The sequence below is a fragment of the Myzus persicae genome, unplaced genomic scaffold, assembly GCF_001856785.1.
Source record: "Myzus persicae strain clone G006 unplaced genomic scaffold, MPER_G0061.0, whole genome shotgun sequence".
Classification (NCBI taxonomy): Eukaryota; Metazoa; Arthropoda; class Insecta; order Hemiptera; family Aphididae; genus Myzus; species Myzus persicae.
The window spans coordinates 1356705-1378715 of record NW_019103933.1 but is presented as its reverse complement, the minus strand read 5'-3'; the positions used below and the strand labels follow the sequence as shown (position 1 = coordinate 1378715).

Genomic DNA, 22011 nt, shown 5'->3' with positions numbered 1-22011 from the left:
ACTCGCACACGCCCGTACGATACTTGTGCAGTGCTGGGCGCGGAATGAAAAATAAAGCCAACGAATAATATAGTCGAAAACCATTAGGACGGCGTACGAGTTGATTGATGATCGGTTCATCGGAGGAATGTTCATTGACTGGGTGGGATGAAACGGAAGTGGCCGTGATTAGCGCGTACGCAGCGTTCTGACCGCAGTCGCACATCGCGGCGGCGGCAATTGCTCCTCCGCGGCAGCGGTAGTCTGGACAAAAAAATAAACCTTTTTTTTTGTATCACACACACACTCACACAAAGAAAAATATACTAAGTATAAAAGTAACAATGAAATAGTGTTTGTTTTGTTTTACATTATTCGATATATATACTACGCGTGTAATACACAAGACAGGAAGCGGGTACCTATACCAACTGCACAGGAAAAAAAAAAAAGGAAACGACACCCAACCACGGAGGTGATCTTGGAATGTGAAGGTAGTACTTATAAAATAGAACGTTTTCGGTCACACTTTTCAATAACTTTTTTATAATAAAACTCTTCAACACATAACCGCTACATAGTATAACATTGGAAAAATAAAATCCCGGTTTTCTCACAACTAAAATAATATTATTGTAATAATATTCTTCGTAGGACAGCCAACACTGAACGCGTATGCAGACTTTGTAGGTATACTGTACGCGATAAATAGAAATATTACGAACGACAAGATGATATTCAGATAATTAATAAAGGTATTTCTAAAGTTCTTATTCGATAATAATATCTATAATTTTTAACAATTAATCGACTCCACGTTATTATTAGTTCGACACTTTCGGTTAAATCCGTCTTTAACTGTATATTATAGTCTATATTATATTATGATCACGTCGAACAGAGTTAAAGCCATCATTGGGTCGGAATCGGTGATGACAATAATATTACTACCTATTACAATTATAATTATATTCACATCGCTGTTATTATTGTATATCTCTAAATCTCTTTTAATTCCCACGATTCCGGTGTAGACGTTCCCGATGAAGACGTTCCTTTCCGTTAAACACCACGACCACGGGTCCTACATATCTGGTCCCTGTGCTGCTCAGGAATGTTTATATATTTATATATAGATATTATGCGCATGTGCGGCGTATGAAATGTCGATTTGTCTACGCGATTCGCGTGCTCCGGGCCAGAATAGAAGAGAAAACCGTGTCGTCACCGTCGCCGACAGTCGTGACCGCCGTGTTTTTGGAGGCCCATTACAAAACGATCAGCCGGCGCAATAAAGACCTCACACGAAATAATGAAAAATAAAACGGGGTCCTCCCCGTCCAGCCACCTCGTCTACACCACTGCCACCGGTTCTTCTGCTGCTGTGTTCTCATCTTTTACGGATTACCCGAAAATTGCCCCGCAATCAATTATCATTACCCGTTTTCGCGGCGGCGACATGACTGAGAGTGAACGGACGTGTTATAATAAAGTCGGTAGCTATATGATGTTATATTGTAATAGGACGCCCGCATTATTATTCCGTAATTTTCTTCTCTTTTATACAATATTATTATTCCTCCTACCGACTATACGTAGGCAAACGAAAATCACAAAATACAAAACCCGAATCAATAGCGATTGTTTCCTCGTGCCCCACGTACAATTACTGTACAAGAGGACTGCACGAGTATATTATATTATAATTATTTTATTATATGTACGAAAACGGACTTAACTTTTACCGAAATTTGTAGGTAGGTAGGTAAATTGGTTTTACTACCTATGATAAAATTATATTTTCTTAATATCTCTGTAAACGTTTGTTAATTTTACTATGGTATTCTCCAAAAAATATCATGGTCCATAAAAAGATTGAGGTTGTAGTTAGTATAATATATATTTTCCTACTAGGAATTTGTGTTTTATTCAATATTTAGTGTTAATGTAAGGATAAGTGACCGTCAACAGTAATTCATAAAATATTTCTGAATAAAACAAATACCTCAGCCTAGCTATGATTTATTAGTATTTATTACTTTTCAATGTAATAATATGAAAACACACTCGTCTACTTTGAGTAAAGAATAAAGATACAACTACGAGTGGCCAATGTCTGTAATTTATCTTGCACCTATGTATATGTATATTTTATATTATCATCATTTTTTATTTGTCATGATAACAAAGTTTACTATTTTGTAAAGCCGTAGTATGATTCCGATCATAATATATTTTGTATCGACGCGATGAAAGTATATTTGATTTTGATTCGTCGATTTATTGTTTTATTTTATTTACTTACTTTTTTCTAACAAAATTGTTCCATTTTGCGCAACCACTCGGGTGCCATTTCCGTTGGAAATTATTGCTTTTAGTGAATTACCAAAGTACAAGTGCTACTAGGCACTAGCGACCCTTCGTTTTTTTCAAATCAGCGTTATTAATCAATTTCCAACGCAAACGAGTCACGTAGCACAGTGGAATGTGGGTACATACATCTATGCGACAGTAGCAGAATAATAATAATAATAAAAAAAATGCACCTAATAGAAAGAGAAAAAATATCGAGAACCGATTGATGTTTTTGTTATTATATTATATTGTTTTGGTTCTGAAATCGTCGTATTTTCGAAACACAACGGGTAACGTTCCGTGACACCTGTACAATCCGCCAGTGTGGGAGTTCCAAATTATCCAAAATTTATCACAATTATTGATTGTTTCTAGTTCGACCAATTGGTCACACTCGGGCGGTGTATAAAGGGTAAAGTGTAATAGTGATTGATATTATTATTATTATTATTATTATTATTAATATACAAAACATCTCATGGCTAATATTCAAAGGTATTATTACCTCGTGGTGGGAATAAAGTTTTTTTTTTAAATTTCATTTTTGTAACTCCGCTGACAGCAAATAATATATAGGATATAGGTATAAGTACGTAGTTTCTTTTCACGTTCGCCATTCTAAGAGTGATTCTGAATTTATCAAAATAAAAAGTGAGATTATAGAAATGAGAAAAATGCATCTTTCGCCTTTTCCCGCAAATCGATTTGTAACCATCTCAAAGCTTTTCCACTTTGGCAAATTACACCGGGGGAGCGAAAGAAAAAAACATAAGAGAAAAAGCAACTGAGAAAATAAAAGAAAAAGGTGCGTGCGTTATGTCTTTAGGCCATAACAAAAGCCGAGGAAAAATAACTGAGAGAAAACGAACTTTCCGTAATGGTGCAATAAATATCTAGAAGTGGTGTATGAGAAGGGGTGCGTATAAATACATTTGAACACAGAGGCGGGGCAATGTGGCGTAGGGTGCTGGTGGAATATCGTCGATATTATTATATTTTTTTTTGTCCAAAACGCTAGAAATAAAAATGCTTAAAAACTTTTACGACTGGTGAGATATTTTATTAAAATATAATAATAAAGTAAATCAATTTATTTATTTGGACGTTTTAAACAAGTACGGGAACAGCCACTGTCTCGGTCATAATCGAACAAACATTATATCACCGGTTTCGCCTAAACTGACGCGCTTTGCTTACAACACCAACAGGGATGACATATTTTTGTATCCTAAAACTTGTCAGGCGCTAACGCGTTATGTATGAGATTATCTAATTATTTTCGGTTTACTACGGCCAATGGACGGGAACAGCTGTTGAGTTTTTAAATGAACAATATTTACATAAACTAGTCAAAATAATAATCAAGTGTAATTTTATTATTCTTAACTCTAAAGAATTTATTTAAAAAATAAATTAGTTTACGATTTCTATATAAGTACCTAAACAATTTATTGCCTATATTAGCATTCGAAAATTATTTATCTGAATTAAATATTTTAAAAATAAATTCTGGAGAAAAACACTTTTATAATTAAATTTACTTCAAATATTAAGTATCATCAGCCCTTTCTATATTTTATTATAATAAGTCAAATAGTACCTATTATAGTAAGTAATTGTGGTTTTATAGTTAATATTTCATTTTTTAAGTAATAATATAAATTAAAGTTCAAAGACGAATATTTTTTTTAAAAATTCTATTGAGGAATCTACTATTTTGTAAAAAGAATATTTTGAATTAAAAAAAATATATATTTGAGAATTTTTTGATTTTTGAAGTATTTTGTATCTTTTTAAATAAAATCAACAAAAAAATATGCTTACCGTGATCAAGATATTTTAAAAATCACTAAAATGTCATCAAATATATTTTTCTTTAATACTTTAGTATTTAAATAAGCATTGCTCTTCCTGAAAACATAAAGGTTTGAAAGATGCATTAGTGGCACTTTCATCTATGAAATTTAATGATGGATATATTATTATAATTTTAATCGTTGGATGTGGTATGTTCTGTGTTGTGATACTAAATCTGAAGGCATGTATAAATCATCGCTAGGGTTTAGATTTATATGCAATAAGTGTATAGTTGGTAAAACAATATTATCATAATAATTAAAATATATTCATTATACAATACTATAAAAATAACAAATTATTTCATTGTTAAAATACTCTAAAATTATACTACGACCGTTGACAATAATTAATAAATGTCAAAATAATTGTATTTATCATTAATGTACCTATATAATATATATTCTCTCTGAAATATTTATTACAAAACATGGTATTTATGACTAATGAATACAAAGTACTTATGATAAATGTATGACCATTGAAAATGTTTAATATTATTAAATCATAATAAAATAATAAATACTAAACACATATATTATAGGGAATAATATAATATTATAATTTGGTAGTATATTGGTACTGACTAGCAAAATTGAAATATTACTTTGCAGAAAAATGATATCCATTTGTTCTATTGAACTGGCAATTCTTTATCAATATATGGTTATGATAAATTTTGATAAAAAATGCTGTTGAATTTATTTATATTATACCAAAATGTAATTAGTAAAATAGACATTATAAATATTATTGAGTGACAGGTTTAATAATGATCAATATATAATATAGTATCGTAATTTGTCTTTGTATTGTTCCGATTTATAAAAAAAAATAAATAACTTGTGTTTTAAAATTATAACGTAGGAACAAAATCGCATCAGGCGAAAATAAAAATGGTTTCTGTAGACATTAAATAAATCAGATTAATCTCGGCTTGCATAATAATATTATTTCGTTGGTTCAATTTGGATAAAATATTTATTTCGTTAGTATTTTTTTTTTTTTTTTCGTATTTTCGGGCATGTCATATTATTTTGAAAATGATAAATTCAGCAGCACTCCGTTCTCATCTCTCGCTATAGCTCGTGGCCCGCAATGTGCACGCAACTGTGAAATATGACCGTGTACCCCCGCCCGGCAACCCCGTATATATTTTCGATCCGGTTTTCTACGACCATACAACAGAGGTATTATATTTTCTGTTTTTTTTTTTTTTTTAATTTCGCGGACCGTCGACTACCCCTTACCCGGGGGGTCGTGATTGATTGCGCGCCGGTCTCGCGAATTATATTCAAATTTGACCTAGCGCACTACGACGACGGTGATGACGACGACAGTTTCATTAGAAAACCCCGACGGAGTCAAATCCAACTTACGATGCTCTTATAATAATAATAATAATAATAGTAATAAAAAATCAAAGTCCACTGCGTTGTGACAGTGATGAATCGCGATGAACGTAATCACTAATCATAAAATAAAGATGTCTGTAACAATGAGAAATTTACTCGTCCAACCGCGAATTCAGAATTTTTATCAAAGTAAAAAATTCGACGAAAACCGATGGGAAAATTCGATTTCGTCCGAACTGTCTTTTGTTTCTCCCAAATCATCTTGAAATTACTTTTGAAAAATACAAAAAATAAAAGTAACTACAGAGTTTTCCGACCCAGTCATTATATATATCTCGTATATATATATTTATACATTTATACATTTGTACATTATTCGCAGTAAGACCGCGTTTTCGTCGAATATTTCAAAGGCCAACGCCTGTATGTGTGTGTGTGTGTGTGTGTGTATGTGTGAGAGAGAGAAAGAGAGTAGAAGAGGTCGTACACTCGTACCGGTGAAGTTTCAAAGTGTTGCGACCATAATCTGCAAACGGCATTGCGGGCTTGTGCGATCCTTGATCCTCGGACCGTGAACGGCCCTCCGCGGTATTATTTATTTCTGCGGTCGTTTTCCGAGGGATAATCCAATCTTGAGAAACCGGGTGTATAATAAACAATGCGGGGAGCTTTTTAAGTGCTTTCCGCCCACAACAGCCTTTATCTTTCCGTCTACCCCATCCCCTCTACGCCAACATCTCTACAAACCCGCGTATACGCATCCCCGCCTTGCGTATACACCGTTTCTTTCTCCATCTCTTTGACGACGGTATCATAAAACGGTAATGGCAAAAATACAAGCTCGATCCTCCTCCCGCACAACCACAACCAACGTTTCACCAGTTACCCAAACTCACGCCGCTGCCCCAGTACACACATTTGATGTTATATCAACAGTTTATTTATATACACGTATATTAATGATGTGTGTGTGTAAAAAACTTAACAAACCACCGCTCCCCTCCCCCACAAACCACTTTTGAACACATAAACCTTCCCGCCGTCTCCTCGATCAAAGCAGAAAAAGCGTTTTCACAAACCCTAGAATTAATTTTTCCTTAACGACTAAATTTCTACGGTTCCCTTCTCCACTACATTCGCGCGCCTCTAATGGAATCCTATAAAAGGCTTGTTTTGCACTTTTGTACCCGACCGAATGAATATCATTATAAAACATATTAAGCGAGTTGCGAAATATTTATTATCAAAGTTAGGTTCTGAAACATTCATAACTTTGTTGTCGTCGAGCACATGAATATCTCAACAATTATACCATGACGTGTATGTTGTATAATATTATGAACGCATAGTGCAAGTACCCTGATAATAATAAGTGTTAAGAAAATTGTAGTGCGATGTTCATCATTTTAGCTATAAACAATTATTATTATTTGTTAGACATTCGTTAAGATATAAAAATATGACAGGTATTGTTTTAACGGAAAATGCACTTCAGTTAAACGTCACTATCTATAGAATATGGTAACCAAAATATAACCGTTTAAAAATGATTTTATTTTTTCCGAAGCTTAACCCCATCACACCTCTTGCTACCATGGCAGCGCTGACAAAGTAAGAACTTCGACCACTCTCAGCTTATATAATATAAAAACATGATTCATTAAATATATGATGATATATCTGATGTGTTTGCTGTGTACATAAGACTGTATGTTTGTGGGACAGTGAGCATGTGCACATACTATCTTAAGGCTTCGCCTTGCGCTTCTTCGGACATACGAATAAAATGTTATACTTATACGCGTACATTGTGTGGTGGCGATATCGAGGGGAAGTCGAAGAGAGATATTCCAGCAAACTTCGGAATCGTGAGAATTTCTCACCAGAGCCTACATTATTTTATAGCGTCTTCGTCGTGTACAATTGGAGAGTATACCTACAGTGAGTACGAATGTAACGAGCTGAGGAAATACGAACAGAGAACCGGACCATTGTGGTCGGCGACCGGCGTAATCGATACCTCACTGGCCATATTCAATTGCACTCGTGTGACAAGAGCACTGTGAGATATTCGTGATTCCCGGACACACCCGAAGGCACAAGCCGCTTTGAAATCGAAACTCCGATGCAACCTTCGCCGTCGCTAGGTGTCGTCGGTGCACGCTATATACGACGATACACGTGTAATCATAATAATATAATATTCGTATATAGTCTTCGATTTCCTAGGCATGATATAAAATTCAGAATCACGTATCTGCGTGACATAATAATAATATATACCTGCACATTGGCGCACACTGCGTAGTACGCATATTCGGTTAGAGCCAAAGTGCGATTCGATAACATACTGTAGATATACCTGTAAACGAAAACAATGCTCATCGCATATTATACAAAATGTGCGCCGACGAATCGGGCGGAGACGATTTTTATATTCGAGACGGCGATGAGACGATGGTATTATAAATAATATTATTATAATATTATCTACCCCGAATCGAGTTTCGACAAACTAGTTTGTTTGTTTATAGCGTATCGTGCACGGACAGCAATATTGCATTTAATATTATTTTTTTTTCACCCGGGATCAATGGTAATCGTTCGGTAAACATCCGAATGTGCATATAATATGTAGTTCATAACACTTATATACATAACTACAAGTACATATACATATATACATACCCATAGGTATCGTCGGATCCCTCTTTCGGTAGCTATATGCCGCTGTCAGCTGCGTCACTGCTATTATTATTATTATTATTATATATACCTGCATGCCAACACACCTTTTGCAGGCTTTTACGATCAAGTGTCCCCCCCCCCCGGTCCGCGGCGTGCTCTCGACGGTTCGCAGTTCCTCGCGTCCCTCTCGCTCAATCTCGCTCGAGTAAACGAACCTGGCGTTTAATCGATAGGGATATATTATTATATTATTATAGTATATACACGGCTGCCGTCACACATATCATATATACCTCCTGTACACAAGCCACGCGGGGTAGCCGTGACAATCCCGAATTTATTAACTCCGCATTGTGCTCGCCGTCGAGAGGGGGACACACGCACAACAATATAATAATAGTGTTATGTGCCGCCGACTTGTGCAGCGTCTGAAACTGCGAGGGACGCAGTGGATGACGACAATGTAAAGAATTTTCGTGTTTTATTCTTCCCTATTCAATGCAGGTAACGTTTTCAAGTTTTTTTTTTTTATGACTTTCCGGCACGACCATAATACAATCGTCCCGTCGGCTCACCTCGTCGATACACTCTATAATATATGCGCCCGTCATGTGGGCCTAACATAAAATACGATTTCGTTCAAAGTGTTTGAGGAATAAGGTAATTTGTTTGGCCGGCGCAAACACAGTGGCGTTTAAGCATTGGTCAAAAGACTACCCGCAGTTACCACACCACACCGTTCCGGCAGATCGATCATCCGCGATCAGAATTCGGAACACTAGCACCGCTCTGCCCTGGTCTCGGTCACTCACTGTCTCTGTCTCTCTCGCCAGCCCTGTTTCTTACTTATACGTACCGTTAGAAATATCTAAATCCTCACCTTACCGATATCAGGGACCGTCAAATTTCAGTCGAGTTTATATTATTATAATTAATTTATAATATAGTATATACCCATAATTTGTCATATTTTTGTGCGTTTTGGGCGATATCTATAAATAGAACTACGATTTATCACGCAATATCATATTATCGTTTAACCTAACCCGCCGACCGCGTGGACCATCGTCGGTGCGGCGCACACCGCGCGCTGCAACTCACGCCCCGGCGAATCCGTCATCGAGTGGGCCACCCACCCGGACTCCGCGGCGCAGCCACACACACGGGCACACAACACACGTCATTGCACATCATTAACCGCCGCGCACCGCACACGTCAAATACGCGGTACACACACCGTCGGCGCGCGCGTGTACACGTTAAGTGGCGTTTTTCACGTGTCGTAGTGTGACAATCGTCACGAGCGTGCGACAAATTCGCGTCGGGATCAGCCGTGTGAGACCGGCGTCCGGCGGCGTGCGTGCGTGCGTGCGCGTGCGCGCGGGCGGGCGGGCGGGCGGGCGAAATGAAATGCATGTGTGAGGCGGGGAAGAGAAAAAATGATTTGAGCGTCACACGTCGTTTAACGGGTCTTTTGATGAGCGGTAGCGGTGGCCAAAAAGGCAGTCGCCGCCGCCGCCACACGCAAATCACGTAATGCATGTACGCTCGACGCAGCCGCGGCCGATAAACGATTGACGCCGCCGCCGACCGGCTCGACGCGTCACGGACGATTGTGCGTACACTTCGCATTATATAGCATTGCTGCTTCGGAGGTCCTGCAGGAGGAGGAGGAGGAGGCGTTAAGTTAAACATTTAATTACTGCAGCAGCTGCGGCCGTCCGGTGTCTGACTGTCCCTTACGTGCGCCTCGTTATTTCTATTTTTCCGTCGATTTTCTCCCACGCAGACGTTAAAAGGCAATATAGATAACATAACTTTAAAGTATATAATATTATACCCTTTAATAGTTTATGCATTTTTTCTCTTTTTACCAAAATGTAAGTCCTAGTTATAAACGAGTAGGTTTACGTGTACATCATTGTATATATCAAACCTCAATTCGAAAAATAAAATAACGTCCACACACACACATATATATATGTACATGTTATGCGTATGTGGTATAGATCGTGTATCTATGTATACATGTATATAAACGGTTTTTTGCCTTATGTGTGGCATTTCGATTGGCATTCCCCAAAGGAACCATTACACGGCACAAAGGACGAGCGGGATGGAAACAAACGTTTTGTAGCCCGTAAAGCTTTTGCGGGCGCTGTTTAATAACACAAAAAGCTCTGTGCTGGCTTTTTCGACTTTTGGCGCTTATTAAATATTTACGGCCCCACCACCACCACTGGTATACGTATACATTATACACTGTATAAGCGTACGACAGAGTGGAAAAGTCGGGGGGGGGCGAGAGAGGAACGGTGAGGGGGTGACGCTCGTGGAGATCGAGAAGGGTGAAAAAAGCGTACGTAAAGCGTTTTCGGGTTTCCGGTCCGCCCATTGGCCAATGGCAAAGGGTCCTACAGGAACCTCCGAGCGGCACATGCGTCATCCACCACCACCCCGATGTCTCTTTCGCGATACACGGTGACGGTGGAAAGGATTTTTGACGGGGGCCCAAAAAAATCAAAGTGCGCACCGTCATGGGGTGGCTCCAACGGGGACGTTTTCAAATATTTACGAAACCCACAAATTTGGCACGCTCCGACGCGGTGAATAAATAAAAAATTGTTTTCTTCACATAATCCTAGTAAACTGCAGGATTAATACACTCAATACAAGATATAGCGTGCAATGCACTACAACGTATAATTTGACAACTTGCTGTCGTCTGGGATGAAAATGATTAAAAAAAAACCAATTTCGAAAAACCGACATTTTACCAAACATATCGTAGGTACTAAACTGCAGTCTCCCGAACCAAGTTTAGATAGTGGTATCATATTATTGTCAGTAGGTTATGCTAAAGTTAATATTTTATAGCTGGTATTGGAGAAACCTTACTTGAAGTCGGAATTTTATCATCTGCAATCTTTAAAAATCCGTCGGTCGAAAGAAAAATTTATATTTTTTTATTATTTTTTGCGTATCCATCTCATTTTTTCTCGAAAATCTCTCTGGCTGCGCCGGCAATAGTGTATTATAATACTATGTATAATATATGCAAAAAGAGATAGAGATAATAAATAGAATAACACGATTATAGTATAATATACAAGAGGAGAAAAAGATGAAAAATCAGACTCCGCACTGCTTGTGTAGACGACGGGGGTATGCGGAGGCGTCGGCGGGGAGGGGGCTGTCCCCACCGCGAAAATCCCTTTGTCCCGCCCACCGGCAGCGGCATATAGGCACCACGACGACGACACGGCCGCCGCCGCACATAAGCCACCCCGGCCGGTCGTCGGCGGCGGCGGATACACATATTGTGCACGTCGTCGCGCGCGCACACACGCACACCGTTAGTCGTGCTCGTCGTCGTCGTCGTCGTCGTCGTCGTCTCGTCGTCTCGTCGCCTCTACGTCTCGTCGTCATCGTCGTCGCACATCGCATCGGTCACACGGTTTCTCCCCCGCTCCCCCCCAAATTATACACCCCCTCGCGACTCGTGTTCGTCGCGTGCGTGTTATGTGCCGGCATGGTGCTAGGCGGCGATTCCGTTGTCGGTGAACTCGGCGCGGCCGCCACCAAACTGGACCCGTCCTGCAACATCGGGCTGTTCTCCGCGCTCAGGCCGGCCATGGACCTGTCGACGGCTGCGTACCGGTACAACCAGAACATGATGGAATACTACACTTGTGAGTACCGCGAGTAAATCGTGTGTAATGTTGTACGATTTCGCAGTTCCCGTGTACCGGACGGTAAACGGTATATCGCAATTTCGTTGGACCTAGGTTGTCTCTTATTTCGTTGCCAGAGTTATGATGGCCATATAATATAATCTACCTAACATGTAATACTTGTGAAGTTATGTCCAAGTAACTGTAGATGTCTTGATGTCTAAACGATTCGTTTCGAACGAATATAATATAGTGCAGTAAAAATGTGTAGGTCCTTTGCCGTGCGTAAACCTTGTTGGGGACGTTTCGTCCTGCTTATAATCAGTGTCTCGATATAATAATACAGGCCTAAAGACACAGTGATAAAATATCACAAATCATGAATTATTGCGGTTCACACGCATATTATATACTTATAGTGTGTTTGTATAAGTCCTAAAATATTTGGTGACAAAAATGTCATATTTCCAATACCGTTATTATGTGATGCCAGTGGCGCACCCGATCACAGTATAAAAAAAATAATTATTAATAATATAATCGTAGATATAGTTTAAAAGTAATTAATGGACTTGAGACCAGAGTGGAATGGAGAAAGATCTATGATCTAGATCATGCGTATATGGCAGAGAAGAGTGGATGAAATTAATATTGACTGCAAAGGGCCTAGATAGTCAGTAAAAGCAAAAAAAAAAAAAATGAATTTTAATCGTATCTTATGTATATAACCACTGATATTATTGTGTTTTCATTGGCCAGTTCGACTATTACATACACTGTGCACGATTTGATTGACCTACTGTTGTTGTGTAGATTACCCATTACATGCGATTATTCACGCGCGCACCGCAAATATAGGTAATATATAGGTAATACATACCCCCCAAAAGTTATCAAAATCGAAGGCAATCATACGACCGTCTACTGGGAAGACGACAATATAGCGATATCTTACTCGAAATATTATTGTGTGTTTGTTTTAATTCTGTCGCAGAGGTACACTCGTACCAATTAGCCGGAAAAAAAAGCGCTCGGGCTTGATTGGCACAATAATAATACAACGTATGCAACTGTCCTGGCACGATATTTGGTACCGTCCAATTAAGATTACTTCGCGGTCCATTCGGGTAGACGACAACGGCTCTTGATTGTCTTGTAGACCGGACAAATATTCACTTTTGTATCCCAAAAATAAAAGATTTAATTAACCACAAATTACCGAAACTGCCGCTGTATGGGGATCATCACTGCAGTTGAAGCTATTTTTGTTGGTCTTTGCTTTTGTGTGTTTATCATGCCAGTATACATTTAAATTTAAATTGTATTAAAATTTTAAAATCGGTCGGACTCGACTTATAATTAAAAAATAAAAATAAAATTAGTTTTTCAGTTAATATACTGAACAATAAATTACTCATTATTTTCACTATAATCTAAAATTGTAACATTTTCAAAATTCAGAGTAACCGGTATCGTTCTGTCATAACATATGTTACTTAATTATACTTAAGTTCAAGAAATAGAAAATTTAATCAATCGACGTTAGGCAAATGTACTTATTTTTCTAATCCAGTAAGTATCCGAAGTAATTCGTTGTAATATCGATAATGATATATCATCATCATGATTATATTTCAGACACGGGGCGACCAATATAAACATTGCACACACATCAAGTGGTGTGCGCGCGCGTGGCCCTTTAATCGACACTCGATTCTGTAGGGTAGATTCATTAAAAGCAACAAGGGCGAGTAATCCCAAAGGGCCAAACACTCTTAACAGGGATAAAACTGCAATCTCCGTGTTGGAAAAGTTACTGATTGTTTTCGCAACAAAAACCGATCCAATGTGGGCAGTTTATCTTTTAATGCACACAACATAGCTCGTTTTTTTACGTCTATATCGACCACCGGAGTTCACGTATTTTATTATTTCGTTTTTTTTAATTGAATTGTATACGCGACTCGAAATGGCAACGATACAAAGTTTCGTTAGACGGTGGCGGTACCTAAAAAGTAAATAAAATATAATATATATGGTATATGGTACATACTATACATAGATTGGTATATAAGTTTATTGTAGGTACACTACGATATTGATGTATCCCATCGTGTATTGTACCTGGTCGTATACATTTATCAGTTTATCACCTATACCAAATATATTTTTGTTCCATAATCTATACGCGATTTCAGAATTGTTGAACATTATTGCACTGCTACATTATTGTACACTATATTATTGAGTAGCGTTCGATTCGACCGCGGTATGTTTACGGGTCGTCGCGATCGAGTGGGCTCTTCACCGGACACAACAAGCGAGCCGTAGTCGCGTGTACCGCGTATAATATAGTAGGTGAGTATTACAAGTGCTGCAGAGGTGCCGGCAGTTGTAGTAGTAGGTATATTATTTACGCGTATATATAAATATAAATTAGCGGAGGTTTATTGTTTTCACGGCGGCGCGGAGACTCGAGAGCCACAACATGTCGACCCTTAATAGCCACCGCCCTCTTAACCCCGTCGTCGGTGCTCGAGGATAATCTGCTTAATTCGTCGGCCGACCCCCGCAAAGCCCCAAACGAGATTATCTCGTTAGACCATCTGATACGCGGGCACACGACTGCGGGTAGTTTTGTTTGTAATCGTAAACGCCACGTACCACACCCACAAGCACACACATACGAGTATCATTATTATTATTATACACAAACATGCATTTCAACACACACACACACACACATACACACCCACACACGTGCAAACGACCCAGCACGATAGATTTTTCGTACGATATTCGTATTATTATTATTATTATCACTATATACAGATATACGGTGTTATTATATTGTTGGCCGGCCGAACCGGACCTTTTCACACTTTTCGACCGTCCGATTCGGACCGTCCTCCGACCGCCACTCATTATGTACATTATTATTGTGTGTGTGTGTGCTCGTTGTAAACAAAATGATTGTATTAAACCGCCGCACGCGCCCTTGCAACAATGCGACCAGATGTTTTAATTAAAACGACGGGCTTAAATGGCACCCGTAAATAAGTGTACACAGCGATACGATTACTATTATTATGTATAATTATTTTAAATCATTATCGTATATTTTTATAGCGTAATAGTACACAAAAAATGTATTTAATGCAGCCAAATTTGTTTTCCCGCAAGAGACAGTAAACCGAAAATCGATCATTATTCTTTATTATTATAATGGTATATAGTACCGTTTCCATCATATCCAATCGTCATGATAATAATATTGTCGTTGCACAAATATTATACCGCGGTTGCAGTCACACGTATAATATTATAATATATAGGTACCTGCCTATTATAATAATATTTTTATTGTTTTTAACGTCACGTCGCGATGGGGATAATGGTCGTCGCAGTGCAACAATTGCGTGTGAAGTGGACGTTCGGAATGTACACCCAATGTGATATTATAATAATAATAATAATAATAATAATAATAATATATCATATTAGCGGATAAAAAACCGGGACAATACGTGATTGCGGTATATACCTATAATAATAATAATATGTACGCGCGACAATCGTTCGGCGTATAAGTATACTTAGGCGTATGTGTGTAATAATTATCGGTTTTTGGCGATTTTTTTTTTTCTCGGAGTTTTGCGGTGTGATATATATTATACATGCGTTATGTATATGTATTTTATATACATAACATGGCATCCGATAATAACCTGTGTATATATATATTATATACGCGAAGACGGCACGATAACAAAAGAATAACGCGTTGATCGAATCGTCGTCGTGTAGGTACTCGTGTACCCGTACAACGATAATATTATTTATATACAGTACCTACTGCGATATATATTATTGTTGTCCACGATATAATATATTATAATATATATATAGGTACATAATAATATTTAATACTTGAAATCGATCCTTTTGTTTTGTATAATATCTTCGCCAAGGCTATTTAACGTGTACACACTAACAGATTATTATTTATTGTCGTTCGCAGGTCACGGCGGTGTAAATCAACTGGGCGGAGTGTTCGTAAACGGCCGACCGTTACCGGACCTGGTCAGGCAAAGGATAGTGGAACTGGCTCACAACGGGACCAGACCGTGTGACATATCCAGACAGCTAAGAGTTTCTCACGGATGCGTTTCGAAAATCTTGTCCAGGTAATATAATTATTGCAAAACAACGGAAAAGCGATCGTTTTTTCCAATCACCTAGTATGGATCGAACTGTTTTGCATACTATAGTACTGTCCTGTGTCCATATCAGGGGTCATCAATTAATACTTCTGAAATGCCCCGATGGGAATTTGAAAATTGATCGTTGGCTATCAAAATTGTTGACGTCGATATAAAAACCAACGAACAAAAATTATGAATCAAACATTAAAACGTACAATTATTTCGGTTTTTACCATTTTTTTTTTTAAATATAAAATATAAAATTTGTCCACGATCCATCATTTGGTGACCCCGGGATCTATAATTATCACTTGGCTATTCCGATACCAAGGGCGGTAAAAGAATGATGTCCTGCGACTTACCGACGGTAATAAATTCCAGTGTCTATGATATTATAGTATTTATTTCTCCGGAATAATGTTCGTATATCTATAGTCACATCAGCTACTCAGTATTTAAAACCATCCTCACTAGCGTGCACCGAGAACAAGCAGATATTATATTATATATTTACCACTAGATTAAAAACCTTTTAAAATAAACAACCACCGACTTTTTTATGATTCTAAGGACGATTTCCTTTCTTCCCTGGTATTCATATAATATATTTTTTAGTAACGTTCAATTCAATATATGAAACAATTACCATAGTATACCGGAACCAAGATAATGGATCTACTCTTTCGAGCCTCGACCGCAACCGATGTCCACGGGTTTTTCCCCCACTTCCGGTTCTTCCTGGGACAATATCGTCCCTGTATAATAATATATACACACATATATTGTATTTGTTTTTTTTTTTTACAAACATACCCTAATAAAATAGAGAAGGTCGTAAAAACCATGTCGCCGCTATTAATTTTTATGTTACTCTCCGGTTCTCTCTTTTCCGTACGCTCCTCTATACGCGAATCTTTTTGCCATTTATTTTTTTTTGTTCGCGGAAACGGGTTACGCGTGCTGGTGTATTACATGCATTATGCATTAAGGCACAAGTGGACCTACCCAAAAAAAATATCAAGTACGCAAACTTCATATTGTGTCTATACATAGTCTACACACATATAATACAATATATTATAATATAGATTATATACTTGTTTGTATTATATTTTCGTGACAGAAGTGCCCGAAATTCGATTTAAAATTGTAAATTATATGTTATATATTAATTTATATGATAATACTCGGCAATCGAACACGTCGGCCTTTCGATTATATAAATATCATAAAATATTTTCATACCATTATAATGATAATAACCGTCATCAAAGTTATTCGTGTACTTATAAATAATATATGATCGATGTATACCAAATTGCCAACACGTATATATACGTATACCTTGCTTCAGACGCAATCTCAACAGCAAAAACTCGATGGAAGCCCGACTGCAGGAAATCGCATTTTGTCTACATTTGGGAATCATTTAAATAATACTGTATATCAAGCGTACCCAAGTTCCCCCAACATGCCTACAAATTAAATCGTGTCAACACAAGCAGCTTTATTATAACGAAAAGCCATAATATAATATATTATACCAAAACAGTCGTCAATAGTTCAAAAATGTGCGTCCATGTATAGCTGCGGGTGCGTGATGCAGTATTAACAAAAATACGAAAAAAATCGACTTTCAACAACTGTGGCGAGAGAACTGTGGGTGTTATAATATACAATCGAAAAGTGTTTCTCTTTTTCGTTTGGTTTTTGTATTTTAAATATTATTTTACTGCCACTGCGTCGTATCGTATGCGTATCGCTTAGAGAGCATCTCCCATCCGATCCGTTTCTTCCACCACTACCACTACCACCACCACCACCACCACCACCACCTTCTCTCATCCCTTAGCCGCAAGTTTCCGCCCGACGCGAGTTTTATAATAACATTAACCGCGGCCGCGTGTATTATATCCGTGCGGCGGCTTCTGGGAAGTGTCACCGCCTGCGCGCGCGTGCCCAGGCTAAGTGCAAAATTGAGTTAGCTCTATATATACGCGCACGCGGTGGTGTATAATACAGTTTTAGTTCGGTCGGCAGAGACCTATAATAATAATAATAATAATAATAATAATAATAATATACGCGACGAAATTATTATATTATTCTACATAGGGTCGACACATATACATTTATAGACCGCGGTGGCAAAAACAACCGTGAAAAATCGTTGTATACGCCCGTCCCGCGAACAATGAGTCTCGATTATATTAAATAATATTATTATGCGATTTCTAACGCACACGCGGAAGGGTTGGCCGCCGACGGGACCGTGCATAATATTGATAAATTCGTGAAAATTCTACAGCGATATATCTGGCGGTTTCAATCCGACCTGCTAGTCACATTGTACAATGACACCTAATATATATGCATATTAATATGATATCATAAATAATATTATCGTGTACGATATATAATATTAATTTATTATTAGTACCTGCAGGGCAATTGTACGACACTTGGTATTTTAATAATAATATTATACTATTGGTAGTGGTAGGTGGAGTGTAATATACCGCGGTTGCTTATGTGTAAGTCGTAACAGTCACCTACACAATATTTTTGTGGCCGTTGGTATTATGAAGACGAGCTCCTGGATCGTTATAAACAGCACGCCACATAGGTATTTTTATTCAGTATGATACACAATAATAATATTATAATATCGTGTGGGGACTGTAACCTGGTCGGCGGTGTGGAGGGTCCGGCCGGGGCGGGGAGGGACGGGTGAATTAATAATCGTATCTCGCCGACCGCGCGTCCAAGAATAATAATATATTTTCGAGTCTGTGTATTTTTTCGGATAAAAAAATGACTCTAAACTCTTTGTGATTCGTGTACAGCGGATCGTATTTTCGACTCTCCGTGATTTTGGCTCAGGTGTAGACATTGACAAACTGCTATGTACTAAAAATACCACTTTAGATACGGAGATTTTGGGGTCGAAAAAATACACCGCTTTAGAAACACAGTTCTAATTTAACGACTCGTTTGTTCCAATTAAGCTGCTCTGAACTTTGCGTTTTTAATGCGTCGAGACAATATTGTCAACGCGATCACTGTGGCGTGTTAATTGAACTGTTTTAATAGCAACCTAACTAATTTTTTTCTAGCAGTTATGCATTTTTTCGTTTTTTTTTTTTTAAAAAAAAGCGCTGAACATTATTTTCAATACTCGGACTAAACAGCGTCAGCGATATTAACATTTCACCGCGTTCCACGCCCGGCATGCAAATACTTTTCAGAGTCGTTTTTAAAAGCACCGGAAACAATGGTCGGACCTACATGAATAGACTAAAATCTGCATTTTCTATATACTGCATACACGGGACGTGGAAAGGACGAAAAAAATTACAATCTTCCAAACACAATGATAATATATAATGTTATGTGTGTGTCTGCGCGTATATTATTACTATAATAAATAATCACTATATAGCTCCTTTGTTTTAAACGGGATCGTGTCCCGGAAGTAGGGCATCTTCATATGCATATAATGACCAACGGTCATTTTCCATATCCTGGTGATGACCACCGTCGCGGGGAGAAGGCCTTTCATATGGTAAAAAGGACGCATTGTTTTTTGCAGCACTCGGAGGTGTGCCTTTTACAGAAAACCAAATGCGGTGATCACGAATAACTCAAAATGCTCGTGGTCTCCATTGCCATCATACAAATATAATTACCTATATAATATTATGATGTGATATTATAAATATTGAGTCATCGAATGTTACATTTTGTCCATTTTCAGGTATTACGAAACTGGAAGTTTCAAAGCCGGAGTAATCGGAGGTAGCAAACCCAAAGTGGCAACTGCGCCTGTTGTAGATTCCATAGCGAACTACAAGCGAGAGAATCCTACTATGTTTGCTTGGGAAATCCGAGACAGACTGTTGGCTGAAGGAGTTTGTACTCAAGACAACGTACCCAGCGTTTCGTCAATCAATCGGTAAGTGAAATTGATCATTACTTTTTTTATAAAATAGATTAAGGCATAATGTGATAGTTGTATACATATTATTAAAACTCTTTAATAATAGGGGTAAGTAATTTTTCTCTCGATTTATGAGTAGAGGTAGATTATTATTATATTGAGTATAAATGTATAATAGTATATAGGAATAACACTCGTACCTGCTATAATAACCCAGTGTATATTATGTGGACATTTGTATTTTAAATAAAATAATGATAATTAAAGACGAATACGGAATAACAATTATTTCATTGCATGTTTTTAAAATTTGATTTTATATTTAATTTGATTTATTATAAATATTTGCAACATTTCTTTTCAAATAGCCCTGATAATAATAGCCCATATGTCAAAAATATCATTTTATTCCCTTTATTTTAAATTCAACAACTTGTTTGATTAAGATAAAGACCACTGGGTTATTACAGTAACTTGATCGAGGGGCCATTAGAGATTACATGATTAGATGGTGATAGAAAGCAATAACAATAAAAAGGGTGTAACGCCCAGGGATTGGAATATGAACGGAGGGGGGGGAGCTGGTAGTATATATGTTTTTATTAATCGCAAAGTAGTAGAAGCGACTGCACCCATGGGATTCGACGGCGTTTTAATAAAATTCCTTACCAATACAACTCTATAATAAATATATATGCGACTGAAGCAAGCACATTTACTATACAGGAGAGTTATAATACCGATATAATATTATGTGGCTGTATCAAACGAAAGTATGAAACTTTTTACTTTTGAAGTCCGACATGATTGTACGATTTGTCGTAGATGATAATAATAATACTGTCCAATTGTCAATGCAAATAGCACTTTATTCCATAGCCTACTGGTATCCGAAAGGTGGTAGTCGGTATATAGGTAGTATGTGCTAACAAATCAAACGTGGATTCATAAGATTCGTCATGGAACAAAGAAGGACCTACAGTGAAAACGACAACAGGAAATTACGTAATGGTATCTTGGCGTTAAGAAATTTTCAATTCAAATTACTGATAATAACCAATACTATTATAATATTATATGTAATAATATAATATAAAATTAAACTATAATAATATCACACCCCAAAAAAAAAATACCAATTACATTGGGTATGTACCCACGTTTAAAAACTTTTTGAACACACATACAGAAATTAATAATTACTTCATATATTGTACAAATAAGAATTCATATTTTATTCCATAATATTACACTGTAGAATTCTCAAAATTCAAAATAACTATTAACATGTAAATATTTTTACATTTTTTCATAAGACGTTTTAAAAAAATTTGAAATACTTTTAAGCCAAATAAATAGTTAAAATTACCGAGAATTGAGTTGTAAAACTATCATTAATTAAACACGATACTATTATTATTTATTGTACTAATGATATTATACACGCCCAATCAAGTACAAAAATACACGTGAAAACACCCCTTACAGTAACACGATACATGATAAAATAATGTTCATCGACTATGTCTATTTTGAATATTCGGCGCTGGAAAAAAAATCCGGAGTAGACCCTTGAACATCGAATAATACACAACACATTACACTGTTTAAGCTTCACTAAACTCGCATTGTTATCGATCATCGTCGTTGTCGTCGTCCGAGGCTGTTAATCATTGACGGCCAGTCGAAACGGAAAGACCGGCGGCGGCGGCACATCTGTTGTGCTGCGAAAATCATCGGGTCGTGTTATTATTATTAATATCATTATCTTCATAAAGTCGAGGCGGAAACGCGCAACCTGTTGTGTGCGCGTTTTTCACACCCTCGCACTTCATGTCAGAGAGGTCTTTTTATTCCAGTGGCGGGCGCGCGCCCCGGGCATGTATATATACACACACACTCAGTGTACACACCCGTACATACGGCCATTTATCATTTCCGTGCGATTGAGTCGAAAA

General features: G+C 37.5%; 1 protein-coding gene across 5 annotated transcripts in view; it reads left to right on the top strand.

Annotated features, from left to right (window-relative positions):
- Positions 1-22011, top strand: part of LOC111036511 (paired box protein Pax-5) — a 71401-nt gene that overhangs the window by 30578 nt on the left and 18812 nt on the right. For 2 of the 5 annotated variants that reach the window (XM_022318536.1, XM_022318537.1), the window contains exons 1-3: positions 11578-11926; positions 15930-16095; positions 19871-20068. In XM_022318536.1, coding sequence (XP_022174228.1) covers positions 11767-11926; positions 15930-16095; positions 19871-20068 — 524 coding nt within the window. In that variant the 5' untranslated portion in view covers positions 11578-11766. Of the gene's footprint in view, positions 1-11577; positions 11927-15929; positions 16096-19870; positions 20069-22011 lie in introns of those variants that run through there. The other 3 variants (XM_022318540.1, XM_022318539.1, XM_022318538.1) reach the window with 2 other exon arrangements.